General features: G+C 34.8%; 1 protein-coding gene across 5 annotated transcripts in view; it reads right to left on the bottom strand.

Annotated features, from left to right (window-relative positions):
- Positions 1-22883, bottom strand: part of atp8a2 (ATPase phospholipid transporting 8A2) — a 429846-nt gene that overhangs the window by 126099 nt on the left and 280864 nt on the right. For all 5 annotated transcript variants that reach the window (XM_051926384.1, XM_028799509.2, XM_051926385.1 and 2 more), the window contains one exon: positions 1092-1264. In XM_051926384.1, the coding sequence (XP_051782344.1) occupies positions 1092-1264 (173 nt within the window). The remainder of the gene's footprint in view (positions 1-1091; positions 1265-22883) is intronic.

Genomic DNA, 22883 nt, shown 5'->3' with positions numbered 1-22883 from the left:
GAAAGGTACTGAAAGCAATAAAAATAGCAGTAATAATCATGGATATGTATGTTAAATGTGGTCATTCAAAAGTGGCCAACAAGGAATGCATTGCTTTTTAGGTTTCTTATATTTCTGTGCTTGTCAAGAAGTGGAAGTAATTGACAAGTTATCCACAGGGGATGTGTTCAGAAGCATCAGAAACTCAGGAGTAGTTTATGTGGCTGAGGATAATGCATTTCTCGACATGTTAACAGCATCAGGGTTTGAGTCATAGATTATATATTGTTAGGTTGTCTTGATTACATAACTTGTTTCAAGATGAATAGAAAAAAGTGTCAATGCCACCCTCGACTGTTTTCTCTGTGCTCAATGAGCAGTGGCGAGGGTTGAGATATAAAGAAATCTAGTGAGAGTTCCCTCTAGTTACATCCATGGGAGGTGTACTGTTCATAGCTTGTTTAGGAGCACTAGTGGAGACTGGACATACCTGAGGAATATAATACATCTGAGTATTACCCACTTTATGTGAAATTTACATTATTATAGTTCTTTTTATCAGCATTCCTTTTAACAAGGGAAACAAATGATCTAAACAGTGTATGATACTATAAAACAAAACTGAATGTCCTAACGGACAAAATCCTGAAGAGGAGTAAGGATCTGTAAGGTCCATTGACATAGTTTAAATATAATGATTGTCACAAAAACATTGTTTTTCTACTACTGAAAGCAACTTACCAGTTTTAGTGAATGTGTAGTCTGCAAAAGCAGACTTTTCAGTAGTAACACCTAATATTTTTTTAATTGCCATAGGAGTCACTTAAAACCAACATTTGCTTTCAAAAGAGTTCAGCAGCTCATTATTACAAATATATACTCTACAGATTGACTCTTTGAATAAAGCTTAAAAAAACACATTTTGGCGTTACTCAAAGTACCGGTAATTTACACTTTCCAATTATAAACTGGAATAAATAAATCATTATTTACTATTTAAAAGCATTATTAGATGGTTTACATAAACTATGATTTATTTTTGACACTATAAAATAATGCACGCTTGATAGTTTGAATAACAGTAAAAGAAGCTTTAATAGTGTTCATCTTACCTGCAACAGATCACCGCTTTACAAGACAGTGCTAAGTCAAGGAAAGACTGGCGGACTTCAAAAGAAAGGGCATATTTCAGGGTCTGTCCATCTATGATGAGTGCCAGCTCATTCTCTTTACCCAGGGAATCCCCCAGGGAAGCACAGTGGTGTGTTAAAGTTGCTCTTGTAGCCTTTAATAAAATATAAAAACATTTGTTATGTTTAATTTTAGTATTCACTTCATTCACTCAGTTTCCATTTACATATTGTCACACGTGTGCTTGGGAGAGAACTTGAAAGCTCATCTAACGGTAATTCTACCCCGAGCAAAGGAGTGGCACTGTTGCCTAATGCTTCTCCTCCTTTCTCTCCTACAGATCGGACAACTGCTAGTCCCAGTGGCATCACTTCCAGGTCACCGTTTCCTGGCCCATACCCTTCAGGTCCAGCTTCCTCTTAGGGAGCAGCACTACCATCTTTGTGTTATTTGATAACTTGACTCCTGTCTGAAAAGGCCTCTAAACATATTTTTTTGCATTTTTCCATCAATTATACGTCATCTGCCTTCGAGTTGCCTCAACTCTTCATCTTTGTCTTTTGTATTTTTTACAATATATACATAGTGGAAATACTGATTGTAAACAGGTGTACTTAAAGGAAGTTATTTTCCAAAATGAATAATATTACATCACCATATACAGATACTGTTGTTAAAATATTCATAAACAGTCTGAAACAAAAACAGTAAGTTAAGATAAGAAAAGGAGTAAACCTTACACCATTTTGGCTCATTTTACGAATGCAAGACCAAACACAATGTACAGTATCTGTGAATCACTGCACACACAGAGTGCTTTTTAGAAACATCATGCTTCAGTGCTTTGGACCAGCATGAAGGACAGATTTCTGACCAATACAAATGACATTACAACATTCTTTAGGCAACTTGCAAAAGTACAGTACATGAATTGTTCAGAAATTATTTTTTTTATTCTTTGACAGCTCCATGATTCACTTCATTGCTCATCAGGCACAAGCCCCAAACAGTAGAAACTAACTTATGACATTTTATTCCTAAATAATGTACTTTTAGCTGTTACATTTTGATAGCAAGCTGTAATCATGTTAACTGCATGTAGTACCTTATGATGGTGCTCTGTCTTCCATACTTCCTGGGACCCAATAAATCTGATATGACACGTGGGCAGAGATTTACCAAATAATACTTATAACCCTTGTGTGGAAGTACAGTATCAGAGAAAGTAGATAACAGAATCAGAATCAATTACAATAACAATTATAGCCAATAAATTTGAAGTATGTTTACTGTAGCCCTAGAAATAACATCAAATCCTGTCAGCCACTAATAAATTTACTGTATCATATAAATATCTGAAATATTGAAGGAGCATTGGAGTACACCATGTACAGTGAAAATGTCCAAACTCCACAGTTCACTTTAGAACTCAGTCTCATGGATCCATAATGCAGCAGGGGTAATTTTTCTAAGAAGTTGCTCAGTAAATATTTATTAATTAAAAACAAAGTAACTTTGGTAAACAACATTACAATATGTGCAATGACTGATCTTGTTTACTTACTGAAGAATGATTCACTAAATTATCTAATTTTCCTTCATTCAATTACACTCAGGATATTTTTTCTTTCTTTCAAAAAACACAAAATAATCTATCAAGATGATGGCCAAGACTGATATTTGATGATGAACTGCATATTATTTAAATAATGCTAGGTTGTTTTATAACCTTTAAGGTGCTATATTAGATATTAAGATTGAACTTAATTATAAACTGCGGTGGTCTCCTTATTTCAAATTCAGTAACCTTTAATTTAATCTAGCTAAAAATTATGATTAACATCGACCAAATGACTTTAATGTTCACAAAAATGTGGAATTGGACATGCTTAACAAGTATTTTTGTTTAAAAATACCACGGCATAGTGGGTGGTATCACTGCCTCACATGTTCTAGATTCAATTCCTCTGCCCAGACCTTGTCCACGTGGAGTTCTCAATGTGTCTCAAGTGTGTTTTCCTCCAGGTACTGCTTTTTTTCATCCCACATACACAAAGATTGCATGGGTTAGGCGATTGGCTGTATAAGTGGTAGAACCTTTCCTGGCAATCCTGAGCACAAGGCTGGAAACAACTATGGACATGGAGCTTGTCCATCTCAGGGCAATTACCCACACACTGCTGCACTCATTCACACTGGGGCAATTATAGTCTCCAATTAAACTAAACTACACCTTTGGCAATTTGGGAGGAAAAACAGATTACACAGGGATACCCACGTAGACATGACTATTGGGTAGCAATATATCACCTGATACAGTCTTTCAATATGATACCTTAGATTAGGTGGTGGTCCAGCACTTGAGAAGGAAAGTGTGCCATGCATGTCTATTTACAGTAAAAGTGAGTTTTGTTTAACTTTTGTTGACAGCAAAAATGCTTGCAGTTACAATACTTGTGGTCTCATATTGGCTCTGCTGTTTTCACGTTTCTGATTCATAGTATCACTTTATTTTAAAATTGTATTTGAGACTTGAATTACATCATGCAAAAAAAAAGGAAAATAGCTGTAACAGAATAAACACTACTCTTCACTTTGACAAAAAACTGGGATAATGGTGGTTGATGACATTTTACACATCTTGCCACCCATTTACCTGGAGCTATTATACATGAATTCTATTTACCTGAGAATTTACTGGGAATTTATCTGTGATAGAGAAAGTTTACAAGATGCCTAAGTATAGGAATATCTGTTTCTACAAATAAAAAGACTATAGAGTGAGAGAATTAACATGTACAAGAAAGGTTTTTGTGAGACTAACTGTAAAAAAAAATAATGAATTAAAAGAGAAAAAACTGTCATGTATTATTTAAAATGATAGCCGATTTGACAGATGAAAAATTCTAAATACCTTGTGATTTTATTAATTTTGTAAATGTAAATGGCTTGATGAATCAAACTGAAAAAAAAACCTAAGTATTGTTCAGTCAAGCTGTGTCACTCTTTATATGCAATGCCTGGCCCAGGAATGAAACAACGGAGTGTTTCAAATTCTTTGACATCTAGTGTGGCAGAAACAGCACCAGGTCATTGTACAATTATGGTAGTATGAAGCATAGCATACAATATGATGCCTAGGAGGTGAGTAGTTGAACAACAGCAAAGAGAACAAAAATTATTTTTATTGCTCTATTGATATTCACTTGCTGCCCTTAAAAAGACTGCATTGTTGCATAATTTTTTTTATATATGCATATTTAGTGCTCACCTGTATCTAGAGAAGAGCAACGTATGCAGCAAGTATAAATTAAACTGAATACTTTGTGAAAATATAACTAATACAAAATCATAATTAAATCACCATAGTCTAATCCACTTTCCACAATTATCAAAGAAGGTCATTTAGAAGTTTATTTTTGAGGAACTGTATCTAATTTGCTCCAGCAGGAACCAAAAAAAAACATGATTCGCGGTGCCACCCCCTACTGTTCAGAATAGCCTGCCATATGCTCCCTGCCTGTAGTCCATTTGTTATCCAATCTAAACCCCAATAACTTTTACAAAGCGTACTTAACCTCAACCTCCCTGCCGTCAAAGATTATCTTTCATGCCTCAGCAGGCTTAAGACATGCCAAATGAACCTGAGACAAATTACTATCACCATTTGCAGGTTTAACCATTGGCACAGGAAATCCTGCTACAATTTGGATCAATCAACCAGTAGGATCTTTGAATGGAATGATTAGTGCAAATTAAAATTGTTTACTGCAAATAAACCTGAAATGTACAAAAAAAAAGCTTCCTGAAAGAATAAGTTACTTTTAGTTTTATCCACTTTACAACTAATTTAGGATGACTTTGTAAAATGGATGCAGAGCTGAGGAGGGGCATCTGAGTGGCTCTGAATTAGACTGAAGATTTATAAAAATTGATAAATGTCTAAACAAGCAGTGTGTTTGTCTGCACTGTAAATTTATATTTGAATCCACTATAGATGCAGCAAGAGATTTCAAAAGTAAGCTATAATGTCAGAAGTATTTTTATAGTGAGATACCAAGAGTCAAAATATATAATATTTGCCTAACTGGCTTATAATATATTGGGTTGGTCAGATTGTTGTTTAAGCTTTAATATCCAGAGATTTTTAGTCTTTAAGTTGATCCTGCAATAAGAATGGTATTGGTAGGTCATTTGTATCTTTAGGACAAGGACTCAGGCCAATCCCAGTCTACACATTACATGGACACTCTGCTGTATTTCAACATGCTACCCTCTAGCTTTTAACTGAGAAAATGGGGGTGGGTTATGGAGTCTTTAGGTTATTATGAGAGGTTTATTTTTCATTGTTTCAATATATTTGCAGTGGGTACCACAAAATAACCTCTACTAAATCAAGTTGCTTTCAGCATATGAAGCAATGCTAAATATCATAATTGTTTATTTATTACTGACGAGTGTTACACCCAGGGAAGCATAACTTTTAAAAGAGAATGATACTATTGCAGTATTGATGTTCAATAACATAGCTGAGCTATGTCTCATAAAATATTTATAATAGGATATTAGGTTGACTGACTAGTAACAACATTTAAGCCTTTTCTTAGTCTCTCCAGGACACCCTAGCTTCAACTGTACCTTCAGACAAGTGACTTATTAAGGTCTTGGGTGTTAACAGATGGCTGTCATCATATAGTGACATAGTATCAAAATAACTTTCATACGGCAACCCTGAAAGGATATACCCTCAGGTAGTGAATTAAAAAACTGCAAATGGATCAAGTTAGAAAGTCAAGCTGGCATTATATTCCCAGAGGCTTTCCTTTTATTAGGAATAGGCACCCTCAAAACATATTTTCCCAAAAAATATCATTACACTGAAGACCTTATTTCTGGTCTTCCATTACTACTCCACATTGAAAAGCTGGAAGCTACATCAGAATTCCTTTAGAGTTTAAGTAATTAATGAAGTAGGACCATAAACAATGTTCCTATTGTACATTTTAAGTTGTGTGAAAAAAAGATCAGCTTTAATTATTTACATTTGTTAGAAAATGTTCTATTGAGAACATTGTGCATATCTAACCAGAACATTTTCCTTTTCATATACAGTTGTTTTTGACCATACATTTATTGTTTGAAGAATACTATGGGGTAAGCTATTTTATTTGAAAACAGCAAACTTATTCAGTACTCTTTTTGCCCCAATATCATTCATCTGAATAAATGCTTTCAAGGCAAATTATGCATTAATTTAAATGATACAGCCATTAGGCATTATTTCCATGTCCCCTAGTCTTGGTAAAAATAATCTTAGAGTTGATTAAGGATAGCTCTAGATAGCATAACAGTGTTTTAATAAGGAAACTCAAACTGTCTTATTCATTCCACATAGCCATAGGGAGAAATTAGATAAAATTCCTACACAGTAAATATACAACCACACCCAAATGTCTGGGTATAGTTTATAGATGCCTCACTCAAGGGAATACTCTTCAGTGATAACTGAAAAATTGCAGGAAAGGTGAAAGAAGGAAAGGCAGACTTAATTTTTTCCACAATAGTATCACTGCTCTTTTTAAGGCTTATTGAGGTTTCTTTATTTTAAACTTTTCTGAAATAACCTACAAAGTTAAAACTATACCTTTTTTAAGGTAAACTAAAAAGATGTAGGCATAAATATCCTTTTGAAGCCTACGCTTTGGTTACTTTACATCCAGTACTTCCTTAGATTTAAATGTACAACACTTATTAGCAGTAATTTTATATCAAGTTATATAAGTTTTTGATAAAAGCATAAGAGCCTCAGGCAAACAGTATTACATTAAAATGCAACGATGTAGTATAGAAGAAAGTCTCCAACACTTACAGTATTTTAAAAGCAATCTATATATTACAGCCTTATGGGACTAGAGCTTCCCATCCTCTTCATGATGCCTTATCCTATAAGCTTATTCCAAAATGTTGCACTATGAGGCACTACTGGTGCTTTTCTTGTATAATGCCTCTTCCCATAGTACCTGTCTTTATATAAGCAGATATAACAGTCATGTTGGGAGAGACAAAGAGAGATAATGTCCTGTTTAAGAAGCTATTAGTAAACCAGTTAATGCATTAATGCATATGTACATTTCAGAATCCCATATCTTCTTTTCTCTAACAGCAAAGACATCACTACAATACATTCATGGGGAGGAAATCGGTACATGAAGTGGGTCGGTAAGCACCATCCAAAGCAATCATTTAAAAAGCCTTCACACCATAGTCCCAGCAGTTACTTTGTTCTACTTCAACCAGTACAGAAAACACCCCCAAAATTTAAACGTTCAATGAATTGATAACCTAAATGTGCAATCCCTAAAAGACTTTGCTGTTCACAATAAGTTAAAGTTCAACATGATTCAGAGTGTGCGTGCCCTGCCTGGGGTTTGTTTCCTGCCTTGTGCCCTGTGTTGGCTGGGATAGGCTCCAGCAGACCCCCGTGACCCTGTAGTTAGGATATAGCGGGCTGGATAATGGATGGATGGATGGATAATTCAGTGTTACAACTTTGTTGTCTGGCTATGGTTAGAGCAAAAAAAAAAAAATAAAAATAAGTCCAAACATACAACTGATGAAAAATACAAAAAGTAATACCAGAGTGAACAATGTAAATAAATGAAAATCATAAACAATAATAAGAGCAAAAACAATAATAATAAAAATAATAGTAAACAATATAATAATTCACATTATTTTTACCGATTGCGAGTTTCATTTCAAAAGAATACAATTTCCTCTGAAGTTATATTTTGCAGTAAACATCAACAAAAGTCGGGCCATTAGGAAAAACAAGAATTGATCAACCACAGTAATGTTTTAGTCATGTGCAATTGTACATAGCATTCTCATGAGTAAGGAGCTCCAGTGAACTAATAGTATTAGGGCCAGGTTTAAACAAAAACTACAGATATTGTACACAAAAAGCACTGAGTTAGTCATTCTAATACACCAGATTAACCAACGGCAACTATAATTCAGGCTCATTGTCTTTGGAAATTTACTGGGCAAAGCGCTGTAAATATATACAGTATATGCCAGCACAGTATAATGCCTAAGTCACTGGACATTAAACTCATTAAACTCTAAGACTGAAGGTTCAGTATGTGCCAATGCCCAATTTTGACCCTGACCAAGTCACTCAACCTGCTTGTGCTCTGACTGTAAAAAAAATCTGAAAACAGTTGTAACATATAAGATATTTTGTAAGTCTCCCAGAATAATATCATCAGCAAAATGTATAATAGTAATCATAATTAAAGCAAGTATTATTAATCAGGCACCTGACAATTACAGTTATTGCTAGTAGTAGAGTGTTGTTCCGTGTTAGCCATAGATTGATCCAGGAGAAAGCAGGGTGAAATGACACCTTTTATTGGCTAACTAAATAGATTACAAATGCAAGCTTTCGAGGCAGCTAAGGCCCCTTCATCAGGCAAGGCACCTTACCTGATGAAGGGGAACTTAGCTGCCTCGAAAGTTTGCATTTATGATCTATTTAGTTAGCCAATAAAAGGTGTTATTTCACCCTACTTTCTCCTGTAGTTATTGCTAGTAAAATACAATGATCAGTCCCTTTTTAATGTCCTGCATTTCTAAGGTCAGCACAGTGGGGCGCCATGGTGAGAGTAGCAGACTCATAGCTGTAACAGATTTAGTTTGCATCTCGGCACAGTCAAATGCCTGCAATTCTCTCTATGTTAGCAGGGATTTCCTTCCACATTCCACTGTCTAACTACCCAGAATTCATTCTTGCTCGGTGCAAAGATGCTTATGAGTCCTACTATAAGACAGTCAATTTGTAGAAATGATCATTATTGGGCTAATCACTGAAGAGGCAATATAATGCCAAACTCTGTGTGTTCCAGTCCTAGTACTTGTCACATATAGAGTTCAACTGCTAAATAACTGTAAATATTTTAGGTTTTCTAAAGTTCTTTCACAGTGGGGTTAAATAGTAGGCATCAATGCTTTCCTTCAGTGGATTCGAGTCAAAAAAACTTGTCGCTAGTTTGTGGAATCTTAAAATGAAGATCTGTCAATGCAATAATCTCCAACATTAATCAAGATATCAGGCCTTTCAATCTGTGTTCATTTATTTTATTAACTGATCACATATAAACATTTTCATTAAATTTGACAAGCAAAACAAACTTCCCATTGCATGTTTATTACTACTTTATAAATTATATACTGTACATTTAAAAAACATGCTGCATATTTAACCTCTTATTAGTAACATTTGAGGCATAATATACTAAAGTTACTCATTTTATTAATTAAGGTTTATTTTTGCTCTTAAAAAGCAATTCACTGCATTTCAGTCCATTAAAATCCTTTAAGATGAAAAATTTACAGTACATGCCTATAGAAAAATTCTATATATTGCACATAAGAATTTAACTATCTCACTGAACATTTTAACACACCGAATTATAGAAGTTGGGAATAAAGTACGTTTGACAAAAACAGGTTAAATTTGCAGCAACTGAGACTGCAGTTGTCAATGTCAGTCTCCAAATAATAAACATGGATATGCCTTGGCTGTTATTCTCACCCTCATTCTTTATACATTCTTGCTCTCATTTCCAGGCACACATTTTCACTTTGCCTAACATGGATTCTGCAACTCACAATCAACCCTCCTATCCTATTTTCACACATATTTGTTGTGTAAATGAGAGACTGCTGGATTTCAGTAACCCACAACATACAGTACTATGTTAGGCTACATTCACTTCTGTTTCAGCATTTTTACGGTCAGTTTTGTGAAGGAAACAGTTAAAGAGTTTAAATCCTTTTAGCACTGAGCAAATTAAATTGCCCGAAACAGCAGTGTGGCATTAAAGAGGGTGGCAGTAAACTTGCCATTGACATTTGCAGTACAGTTCATTGCTACACGATTAATATTTCCTTACCTCAAGCAGCAGTACTCTAAAGTTAATTTAATATAAGAACTTAATAAAAATACATAAATACAATAAAATAAATATGTACTGCAAAGAATAAGATACTGGAAACTCCATACAAATAGAACAGTGCCTCATCAGTTGTACCCTGTCTTAAGTGAATTGTTAGGAAAGTATTTTCCAAGGAAAACTGAACTGAAATTTATAATGCTGATTTGATAAGCATTTGTGATATGACAGCTTATATCCTTGCAAATGTCCAGTATATATGAGTATTAATATAAAACACAGTATACAAATGACGAATAATGTATTAAATGTATTTTTTTAAACATCATACTTTAAAGAATAGGCCCTATCATGTGAACCACTGCATGCACAGGACAAATACAGTTTTTTAGTATCAGTTTGAAATGGACAGCTACATACAGCCCATTTAAAAGATTAAATTTACTGTATAAGATCACTGTTTTATACAGCATACCGGCTGTCCTTTATTTCCCCTTAGAATTTATTTTTTTAGTTCATTACACCATTTAGTTGAAACACCAGAAAAAATCTGTAAATATAAACCACAGTGCATCCTAGAAATAATTTGTAATTGAGTTTATAATTGTGTTGCTTTACAATTTACTGCATAATAGTGTCAGTATTGATTACATTTTTTGCATTGATACTAATACAGATTTCTTTAGCTAATTTTCAGCTTTTCTCTTTTTCTGTCTGTAAAAACTAAATTAGATGTTCTTTATTTCATATTTTTAATATTATTAGAATAAACTGTAGCCTCCTTTTGAAGCCCTCACAATTATCATTGGGTATTGCCCTGTTTTCAGTGGAAGGACTCAGGGTAACAGGTCAACATCACATTGCTCTCTTTTACTTATGCCATGTGCCATGCTCCTGAAAATCTCAAAGTTTACTTTAGTTATATAAACTCTTAAAAAAGACATGTCAAAAAGATTAACGTGTTGATTATGAAAAAAGCAGAATAAAATTTTAATTCAACTGTTTTATTCCTATTTCAGTATTAAAATTCATTTTTAATGACAATTTAATTGATGCCTAATTAGACCACCCATTTATATGAAAGCAGATGATTAATTATTTCATTTTAATACATTACTGTTTACTGCGTTGGAGACTTTTCAATTATCTGGTGACATTCTTATCATGAGTTGTGTGACTAAGCCCTGAGACACCAGAAAACCCAGAGTAATCCCTAAAAGGCACACATATGGGTGAGACTAGGTAAATCACATGTTATGTACGTCAAGGTTAGGGAGTAACTTGCCGCTTGCTGAGGAACACTGTCAAAGCTCCCACTCCTGCCCACAGTAAATGTCTCTAAGGTGCTCCACACTTTATAACTTTGTCACCATGTTCTTGATACTTCCTTAATGAATTTAAGAATGTTCAGTACTTAATTTCAAGTGCATTATATAGCTTCCTTAACTTAAAACTGCAGATGCTATATAACGTAAAATCATATTGGCCTTTTTAATTACTTGTGTACACTGTGTGGATTAGAACAATGATGGCTTCACAGGGAACCCTTATTTGTTTTATTGCCAAACCTACATTGTGTAGTTAAATAAAATAATGTTACTTTATATGTGCAAGATTTTACATTAATTTACATTAATCTGTATCTACTGCATATCTTTCAATATCTGAACTTTATACAGGTCCTTCAGTAGAGATTTAACTGATTCTAGAGTATTTGCCAATCAACTTAATTTAGTATGAAAAGCAAATTTAAATAACTTGTAGTTATATTCTTTTATCAATATAATTTATATAAGCTAGAAATAAGTGGCTCCAGCACTGAAGCCTTTAGAATCCAACATGTTCCTCCTAGCACAATAATGTTCCTGTGCTTAAGCCAATTCTGCGCCTGTCTGCACACTACGTCGCCCGTTCTATTTTCATGACTAGGTTTTCATGGAGAAACGTATCCAAAGTGTTTTTGAATGATTTCGTAATTTCCACTATAATCAGATGCTTTTGTTGCTTCCTCCTAAGACCCCACTATTATAGTGTAATACAATCTGCTCCATCTATCTGAAGCATTACACTCTGTATGTAATCAACTTTTATGAGTACACCTGGGCTAATATTATCAAGTCCTGGAGAATGATTTATTTTTAGCTTTATTAACTCTAGTGGCTTTTATCTCTTTACAGCCTCCAAATTATTTAGTATTTCTTTAATATTTTGCATATCCAGCTGGCAGGTTACTAACCTGCATACTGTAAAAACATGCCACTACTGAAAGAAAACTTTCAGGTGTTGCATATTAAGATCCAGTAGTATAGTCTTATGACAATATTTTCTCGACAATGTCTATACCATCAAGATTTACGTCAACATCACCTGTTCCTTGTGAAACATTCTTAGTTTGAGCTTTCTTTGTCTCTGAAGTACATGGCAAATGTGCTAAAACACACACCCCTTGTCTAAAGGTAATGAAATGGTATTGTTAATATATGCTAGGAAAAATCAGGGGCAAAAAAGTCTTGGAATTTTAAAATAATCACCCTAAGCATATTAGAGAGTATTTTAAAATATTTACTGATTAACTAATTTAGGGCTTATGCCTGTACAGTATTTGGATGCTCTTGCTTTTAATGTACTTTGCATTGCTCATTTACACAAGTGTTTTTACATTTTTTGGTTAACCAATGCATACATATATATGTAAATAAGTAAACAACAATCTAGCAACACATTTAATTTACTTGCATATTTTAATATACACCCTAGCACACTTGATTAAAGTGTAGAGTGTATTACAGTATGTACTTAATATCTGGGTGAATTAGCAACAGAGTAATTTAGCAACTGGCTGATTCTGTATGATTCCACCTACACACTTTCAATACCAAACAGTATGTGTATAGTCAACAAAATCTCTTTCTTTAGAAGAATTTGTTTTGGCACTGAAATTCTCTCCCTGAAAGTTAATACAGCAAAAGTGCAATAGCATTTCCACACTTCAATCATCATTTCTTGAAGTCCTTTCTCTAGTTCTCAAAACGTTACAGCTCAACTGTAAAAAGTGCCCAAGGGGAAAAGAAACTGCATGGTTTATATTTCAAGACATTTATACTACATTTTATTTAATCGCCTCTTTCCTATGGGAAAGTACTCTAATGTTCTTTGTTCTCTTTAAAACATGTTTTAACAATCTAATTCTGTTCAAAAGTAAAATAGCTAATAAGAAAGGCAACTATACGGTCTAAAAATAACTGATTTTCAAAATACTATAGCATGATATTCTTATAGTCAAAATGCAACTGAATAAATATTGTAGTTCATATTAATGAGATATATTATGATGAATCCAGATTGACTGTTAAAACCAATAACTTACTAAGCAGTTAAAAGAATGACTGGAGATCTTGATACAGATCCACAATTCGTCATTGATTAACTAATTGATCCTGACCAACTTACTTCACCTACATGATATGCATTACACTTTTAAAGCCAAACAGTGTGTAACTTTGCAGTCTGTGTGGATCATTAACAAAGATAAACTGTGCAGTAGTGGCATTTGTCAAAGATGAAAATGAAGGCTGGTCTTTCTTAATGAAGAAACAAGCAAAGAGATGAAGATTTATTGACATTGCACCATAAAATATAAAGCACATTTGTATTCTACTATAAAGTCAAAGTATTATATCTACAGAACAGCCAAAGCATTTTTTTTTTCAGCCAGAAAACAATTTTTAATAATATCAGTATTGTTAGCTACAAGGTTTTAATAAAGGTGAAAAAAGTCTGATGTGATCTGTCTTAATTTCACCTTTAATATCACAAAAAGGTAAAACTAACTTCAATAAGGGAGTGTAGTGTTTTGTTAGGCGTTGTGTATAATCAGTTACAAGACTGGTCTTTAATATGATGTTCACCGAAGTGAAGACACTAATGTGGCATCATGGTTAAGTTGTCACCTTACACCTTTAAAGAAAAAAAGGTATTGAGTTACTAATGCTGACTATGCAGTAGCTGCCTATGGCTAAGACAGAACCTATGACAGCAGTAGCAAGTTTTAGAAAGACCTACACAGTTTTTACAATGTAATTGCACTTTCTTACACACTAAATTTATACTGTATATTCATTTTTTTTTTCAAACTCAATTTCCAATACATGAGTCTGAACCAGAAGGACTAATAGTTAAGCAAACAGTGCTCAGGACGTGCTTTAGCAATTGTACTCAGGAAACAGTGATGGACAATTTGGTAACCAAAAAAAAATGAACACATACTAGGGCCAAAATCATTAACTGTAGTCAAAAAGCAGAGAAAAAAACACTTACAACCAGGAAATCAAAAACAACAAAAGATATAAACAAAGGTCTTTTAAGAGAATCCAATTAAGGACAAAAAAGAAGTGTGCAATGCAGTCTTTATACTCCTGACCCAGAAATGTTATGCATCACACATGTCCAGTTAACCCTGACTAGCAATGGCCTGGTAACTGTTCACAAGTACTTCTCAAAATGGTGGTGCCCATAAGGAAAATGAAACAGTTATTTTCAACATTGTTAAAAAAGTATCAAGCACCAAAACAGATTTCATCATGTGATTCCTTAACCTCTAAAAACCCTAAAACAATAGCAAAATAATTTTTAGAGATCAAATAGAACATATAAAAAATTAAAAACAAAAAACCTGATCATGGTAGGGTGGTTTCTGGGTCAACCGGCTGTACTAGGGGGAGCGCTTCCTTGGTATCATTCTTCAAAATATAATGTAAGCTAGCCCTGGCCTAGCAGTATATACAAGCTGGCATTTAAAAGACTTTCTCATCCGGAAGGTCACTGAACTTGGAGCCAGGAAGAAAGTTGGAAAAATGTTAAACCTATTGAAGGAAGAGAGGACACCATTTTGGAAGGACATAGATACAGAAAGTGGATAATGAAATGTTCACTGACTGTACAGTGTGAGTAACTGCAAAAGCCATCACACTTATAAAAATGGCAAGGAAACCAGAAGAAGCCACTCAATAGGAAACCTGACTCAGAGTAACTCATCCAAAGTGCACCTTTGTTTTACATCAGCAGATGTCAACTTGTTGCATATGCGCTTTTTGTTTGTTTTTTTTTTCCATTTTTTTCATTGTTAGTAATTAAATGGGAATTATTAGCTGGTACCCCAACTCTTCTACTGCCTAGTGATCATTCTTCTTTAATATATATATATATATATATATATATATATATATATATATATATATATACTGTGAAAGATAGAGGCACTGTCAACCCCTTGAACCCTCAGATCAGACGTCAGATACCAGATAAAAGTCCAATATGACTTTATTTTATAATAATTATGTGCACCAAGCACACTCCACTCCACTATACTCATAAATAAACACAATAATCAATCAATCCTCCACTCCCAGACGTGTTGCCACCCTTCCATCCAGCTCAGCTCATCGTCTGGGATTTCCCATAGTCCTTTTATATTCCTTGACCCGGAAGTGTTTCCAATCCCTCAGTCCATGTGATCTCCTATCACTTCCGGGTCAGATAAAAATCCTCTTCTTCATACCGGAAGCACGTCATTTCCCTTGTCACCTTGCCTATGACGTACTTCCAGGTTATAGGGCATGTAGAATTCCCTGAGCCTCCCTACAGCGTCTCCTGGAGGTCCCCATGTTATCCAACAGGGCTGGTTGTAAAAACTACAAGGTCTATGAGGCCCTGCTGGAATTCGGGGAACCTCTATGCCGCAGGGAGAGCTCCATCTGGCGGCCTGGGGGTGTTGGCCGGGATGACAGGCCGGCCATCCCTCACTATATATATATATATATATATATATATATACAGTATATACTTTATACTGGATTCAGAAAATATTCACACCCATTCAGTTTCTGAACACTTTACAATGTTGTAGATTTTAATTTTAAATGGATAAATTTGCCCATCAGTCTACTCTCAAAAGTTCCATAATGACAAAATTGAAAACATGCTTTCAGAAAGGATTGTAAATTTATCAAAAATCATAAACTGAACACCCTCATTTATATAAGTGCAGCTGATCCTCAGCATTCGCATATTTAACTTTCGCAGTTTCAAGGATTTGCATGATTTTATTAGTAACCACATTTTTCCTTTTGCGATGCCAACCACGCACATTTACGGACCTCACAGCTTTGTACAGCAGATAAAAAAATGAGAGGCTTGATGCGTGCAATTTGGGGAACAGCTAGTATCCTACTAGGCACTTCACCGGTCATGTTCACCCTACTGTTTTAGAGTAAAGAGCTCCATGTGCATTTCTTGCATATTTTTATTGTTTTGCTTAAAAAAATCAACTTTTATGTTGCAGTTATGCCCTCAAAGTGTACACCTCTCGGCTGTAAGCCCAAGTGTATAAAGTTAGTGATGCAGCTTAGTAAGAAAATAAAGGTGTTAGATAAACTACGTGCCAGAATTTTGGCAGCCGCTGTCTGGAGGAACAATTGAGTGTTAACCAGCTGGCTAGAGACATTAAGAATGTCAGTCCCATCCCTGATTGCATTCTCAAGGTTAAACCTCAACTTCCTCTGCTATGCGCCCTGTCCTTCCATACTCTGAGACCCTTAAGGATCTTAAGTGGCGCACGAAGCAGGCATCTCTGACAGATTATTTTAAGCTGGTATGTCATTTACAATCTCCAATGCCATCTGCTAGCCATGATGGACATAGTGTCGGAGGTGATATCAAGACCTCGCCAGTCTAAGCGACTTCCAAAGGCAGCGGCTAAACTTTATTTTATTTAGATGGTGGTGTAAAACATCACAGAACTCTAAGGAATGACTAATGGGGAAAAATGTTTCGCATGGTACTAATTTTATTTGATATACTGCATTTTATGGGTTATTTTATGGTTACTGTGTTATGAAAGGTGCATATTATCAGAAATATTGTTTTGGTATAAAGAATTCTTCATAGAAAAGTGTACTTTGAGCAATCTCTAGTGAAAAATAACAGTTTTGATGGTCACAGGAACCTAAACCCCTTTTTACCATAGTTCAATGTGTTAACATTCACATCTTTGAATTTCATGCTGTTTTCTAGCAGCATTACCCCCAGGAAAGTTGAGGATTGACAGTATGAACTTTGCTCAGCAATCCAAATTGTGGTGTGGTGCATCCTGTACGCTTTAATTATCCTTAGGATGTGTCTAGAACTTGAGGAAAACTGAATTAATTGAACATTATTTACAATGAGAAGTCAAGCAATATAATACCTTTAATTGGCTAATTAAAAAGATTAATCATATTTCATCTTGCCTGAAGAAGGGGCCTGAGCTGCCTCGAAAAAAAGGTGTCATTTTGCTTCACTTCTCATTACATCCATAATATCTAACACGGTACAACACCCTACTACTACTTAAACTTTAGAAAGGAACAAACCTGTGTGTATTAGGTCGTAGGACAAAAAACAAACTATGGAATCCAAGGAACTCTCCACAGACCTCTAGATAAAATTATGGAGAGGTACAGATCAAGGCAAAGGGATAAAACCATTTCTAAAGCTTTGAGTCTTCTCACGAGCACAGTAGCCTCAATAACTGTCAAACGGAAGAGATTTGGTATCACCAGACTTTTTCCTAGAGTTGGTCATCTGGCTAAACTGAGTAACCAGGCAAGAAATGCCTTGGTCAGGGAGGTGACCAAGAATCATTTGGTCACTCCAACAGCTAAGTCCTCGGCTGAAATGGCAGAACCTGTTCGGAAGGATGACCACCTCAGCTGCACTCTTATCAATCAGGCATTTATGGCAGAGTGTTTGGATAGAAGACACTCTTGAGTAAATGGCATATGACAGTTTGCTTACAGTTTGCCAAGTGGCATTTAAAGGACTCTGAGAGCATGAGTAAAACAATTCTTTGGTCTGATTAAACAAAAATTGCTCATCACCTGACTACTACCATCCCATGGTGGTAGCGGCAGAGACCAGGAGACTGGGCAGAACTGAGGGAAGAATGAATGCAGCCAAATACATGGAGGTCATTGAAGAAAACTTGCTCCAGAATGCACGCAACCTCAGCCTGGGGCGACGGGTCACCTGTTAGCATGACAATAACTTGAAGCATAGAACCAAGGCAAAGCTTGACTTTGGGCTTCGGGACAAGTCTCTGAATGTTCATAGGTGGCCCAGCCAAAGGAGATAGAACTGTAGAGAGACCTAACAATGGCAGTTTACAGATCCTATCCATTCAGTGCAATGGAGCTTGAGAGGATCTGGAATGAAGAAGGGAATATCCTGCCAAAATGCAGGTATGCAAAGCTTGTAGAGAATTACCCCAAAGAAATGAAAAACTGTAACTGCTGCCAAAGGGGCTTCTTTTTTTTTTTTTTTCTTTTTTTTATTAATTTTTATTAATGATTCCATACAAATAGATCAATTTATAACCAAACAAAATTGAAGACAAATCAAACCCCACCCCTGAGAAGGAGACCTTAGCCAAAGGAGAATTGCTTAAGGTTTTTTAATAAGGCAACAATAAACAAAAGAAAGGGAGAAATAAATATATAGGTAAATAAGAAATGGAGAAGGGAATTAAATGCGGTAATAGTTATTTCTCTTATTCTAAAATTATATTGATTAGATCCTGCCAGGTTTTGAAAAAATTTTGTACAGATCCTCTAACTGAGAATTTGATTTTTTCCAATTTCAAATAATATAAAGCATCGGTTTCCCACTGACTTATCAGAGGAGAGTTAGGATTCTTCCAATTTAACAGAATAAGTCTGCGTGCCAAAAGTGTAGTGAATGCAATCACAGTTTGCTTGTCCTTCTCCACTTCAAGTCCGCCTGGAAAAACATCGAACACAGCTGTTAATGGGTTAGGAGGAATTGTGATACCAAGGCTGTCTGAGAGGTACTTAAAAATTTTGGTCCAAAATGATGTTAGTTTGGTGCAGGCCCAGAACATGTGACCCAGTGAGGCAGGAGCTTGGTTGCAGCGTTCGCAGGTTGGATCTTGCCCTGGAAACATTTTGGACAGTTTTAAGCGAGACAGATGAGCTCGATATATAATTTTTAGTTGAATAATTCTATGCTTTGCGCATATGGAGCTCGAGTGAATTCTCTGCCAAAGGGGCTACTACAAAGTACTGAATTATGGGTCAGAATATTTATATGAATGAGAGATTACAGTTTTTTATATTTAATAAATCTGCAGATCCATATAAAATAAATATCTAAACACTATAAAGATGTTTTAATTTCTGTGACCATTGAAGGTAAAAATTCTTAGCTTTTTAGCTATACTGTATATATAATTGTTATACTTATTATTGTGATGACAATAACCAAACTGTCAATTTTTAGGTGTCATCAAAAATGACTTTTGGTAAGAGAAAAGATTAAATATATGTAACAAAATAAACAACTTTTAAACACCATTTATTTCATTACCTTGGGTATTTTGTCTCATTTAATTTTTCCATCTTTCATTGTCTCTTTTTATATGAATCTGCATTTGATTTTTCAGCTTCCGTTTTCAGGGGTATGTCCTCCAAGGCTGTGAACCATCAACCACAATGTGCTGGGATAAGTGTTGACTGCAAGGATATATCCACATCTGAGTTCACGGATTTAAACAACAAGCCCTTGTTATTATATGCAGTAACAATCTGATGGCTATATACCTTTGTTTTTTTATTTTTTCTACTCTGATTCTTGTTTCATGGTCTGGTTTTGATTACTGTAATTCTTGATCTTTCAGTATTTGAACCATTTCTGTCTTTTGACCACATCTTTTCTCCTGGTTGCCTTTTAAATTCCTGTGTGCTTTCTCACAAAGCACAGCCCACTGACTGTGGCTAAGCCTCTGATAGGAATTATTTTGGAGCGGATTCTAAAACTGAGAGTGGAAATCATTGAGGTCAAGACTACAATTTGTGCCTTGCTTACTCTAATGACACCTGTCTCAATGGAATTCCAAAATGGACATTGACCATAGACAAGATCAGCCCTACCCTGGTGATATCAAAGGATTTTTACAACTTTGTGTAACTAAATACTGTAAAAATGAATGGTGGTGACTAGTACAAGTATGTGAAAACACATGATATATTCTCAAACCTACTTAATCCGATTTAGTATCATGGAAACAAAGCAAGAAACAACCCTTTAAAAGTTGGCAGACTCACACAGAAATAAAAATACACAAACCCTTTCAAAGTTCATTATAATTTATACCTTACCCAACTTACTATTCATTTATTTTCATTGTTTAAGATACCTGTGACATTAGTTTTGTCTTTCAAATTTTTTCTTTCTTTAGCATGCAAGTTTGCAATACAAATACAGACTGGAACCATATGTTTATGTATCATCTAATCCCGCAAAGCTTTCAAATTTCGAAAGGTTCTGAATACTTTTTCAGTGTACTGCATTTCTTTTGGAATCTCAAGTAATTGGTGGGGGCTGGTCTTTGTAAATATTTTTGCAAGCTGAGTAATCCATACGTAAAGATGAATTAAGCAGTGTATAAAAACAAGGTGGAAAGAAGAACTTGACAGAGAATCAATAACCTTAAACAATTATTTTCCTACCTAACTAGGCAAACCAAGAGGTATTCCAGATACCTGAGAACAAGAAGCTTTAAATTATAGTACATATGTCCAAATAGCCTATTTATTACAGCAGAAAAAATGTAATCTGTTTCGGGCAGTTCACTTTCAGAATATGAAAAACATACCATTTTGTTAACCGAACAGTGTTCAAGCAAAAGTTTCTATTTAATTCTAGTTTGTGTCTGAGGAACTTTGTTCCTACTTTGTTTAATTACTTACAGTAAATCCTGCCACTGAAGATGTTTACAGTAACACTGAATAAATATTTTTCATTCATCTTGAAATGTTAACATAATGGATGTCTGTGGCCTCTTGTGATGCATAGTGGTTGCTACAAATATTGAATCACATCACATCTATACAATATGTGTAAATCTCTGGTACATTGATTATAGTAATCCAACTACTGCTTATTCTAACTAAGACATTTCTTACAGTGTTGTAGATAGCTGTAGGTTGTGCTAGTGGCACTAGGTGAAAAACAGCCTTTGTATGGGATAAAAACTCAGTATAGAGCAGACTTACACTGATACTCATTATAGCTATACAACTGTATTTTTACGACATTTGAGAGTTTATTGTTCAAACCAGCAAGGAATATTCTATATGTCCTTGGTGACAAACTTTGTATAATATGGCACAATCATATTACAAGGCTGAAAAATAACTTCCAGAATTTTGTTTTTGTGTTCCTATATTCTTATGAAATATACTGTATTGCATTTCTAATACATTGTTGATGACTACTCAGTTTTACTAGAAATGCATTTTGAATATCTCAATTTGAAATAAAATACAATTAAATGCACTACTAATGCCTTTCAACATATAGCTTCTTGTCCATTTAGAGATACCGGTATGTGTTATTGATTACGATACCTCAAAATAACTTATTTTTTATTAAAGAATCTCTCATTTTGAAATATCTTAAAAGAAAGTGGAAGTCCTGCTGAATAAAGTAGGTCATTTTACAGGAGATGATTTCCAGGGATCTCAAAATGAATTTTTGATATCTTAAAATGCATTTGAGAGACCTCAAAATGTATTGCAGATATGATAAGATATAGGAAAACTTATTTAATGGTAAATAAGATAAGCCTCAGATATCTGAAAAGCTGAACGAATTTTTGGTATCTGAAAGTAATTTTGAGAGAGCTCAAATAGCTCTGAATATTAATTTGGTTTGATGTATATATGTATATGTATGTATTCAACCAAAATGGATGATCACTCAGAGGCACACGGTGGCACAGTGGTATCACTGCTGCCTCACAGTAAGGAGACCAGAGTTCACGTGCCAAGTCGTCCCTGTGTGGAGTATGCATGTTCTCCCCATGTCTGTGTGGGTTTTCTCCAGGTGTTCAGGCTTTGTTCCTTGCCTTGTGACCTATGCTTGCTGGGATAGGATTCAGCAGACACCTGTGACTCTGTTCAGAACTAAGAAAATGACTGACTGCCTGGACAACTACTCTTCATTTCAAATATCTTATAAAATGTGTGCAAAATTGAATGCACTACGGAAACAGTCTCTGATCTCAGATAATATTTTAAACATTATTATTAATAAAAATACTCTTAGATGAAAGTAGTTAACATCAGTCTATCCCTACATGGTCAAAAATGCTTAATTCAATTCAGTGTCAATAGGAAGTGAACATAGTTCTGGAGGCATCAGGGAGAAGATTGGAACCACATCTAAATGGAAGTGTCTTTGCATTCTAGAGAATATTCGATCCCACACCCACAGTCACTCATAATGGACCAATTTTTTGTTTCAAGTTAATGTAGGATTCACATCTTTGTGATGACAAAAGGCTAACATATTTTGAAAAATCAGAAGAAACTAAAATATGATCCAAAATATTAATTCATGAGAATTTTAATAATTTACACTGTAGATTAAGTCTCATATTTTGCACTCAACACTAATTTCAGATGATAAATCGAAAATGCAGCTCTTCACATGTAATGTATTTTATTATTATTTTATGCTATCATTCTTTTTCATTGTTATTTCCTTAAATTTCACTTGCACATTGTACTTCTTTCAGTAGTTAACAAGCCCTTGAAAATGTTCATTATACTGAGACACAAAATCTCTCAAATTATGCCTAATGGTGCCCCCCTCCATTTATCTTCTGGCTTATCTCTTCAACCATCACAAGCTGCAAATGGAAACCTCATTATCAATCTTTCAACTGTTGTGTTAGCCAAGACAGATTACAGCAGGTCA

This window comes from Erpetoichthys calabaricus, chromosome 4, assembly GCF_900747795.2.
Source record: "Erpetoichthys calabaricus chromosome 4, fErpCal1.3, whole genome shotgun sequence".
NCBI classification, from domain to species: domain Eukaryota; kingdom Metazoa; phylum Chordata; class Cladistia; order Polypteriformes; family Polypteridae; genus Erpetoichthys; species Erpetoichthys calabaricus.
Note: the sequence above shows the minus strand (reverse complement) of the source record. Positions and strands in the feature narration are given on the sequence as shown.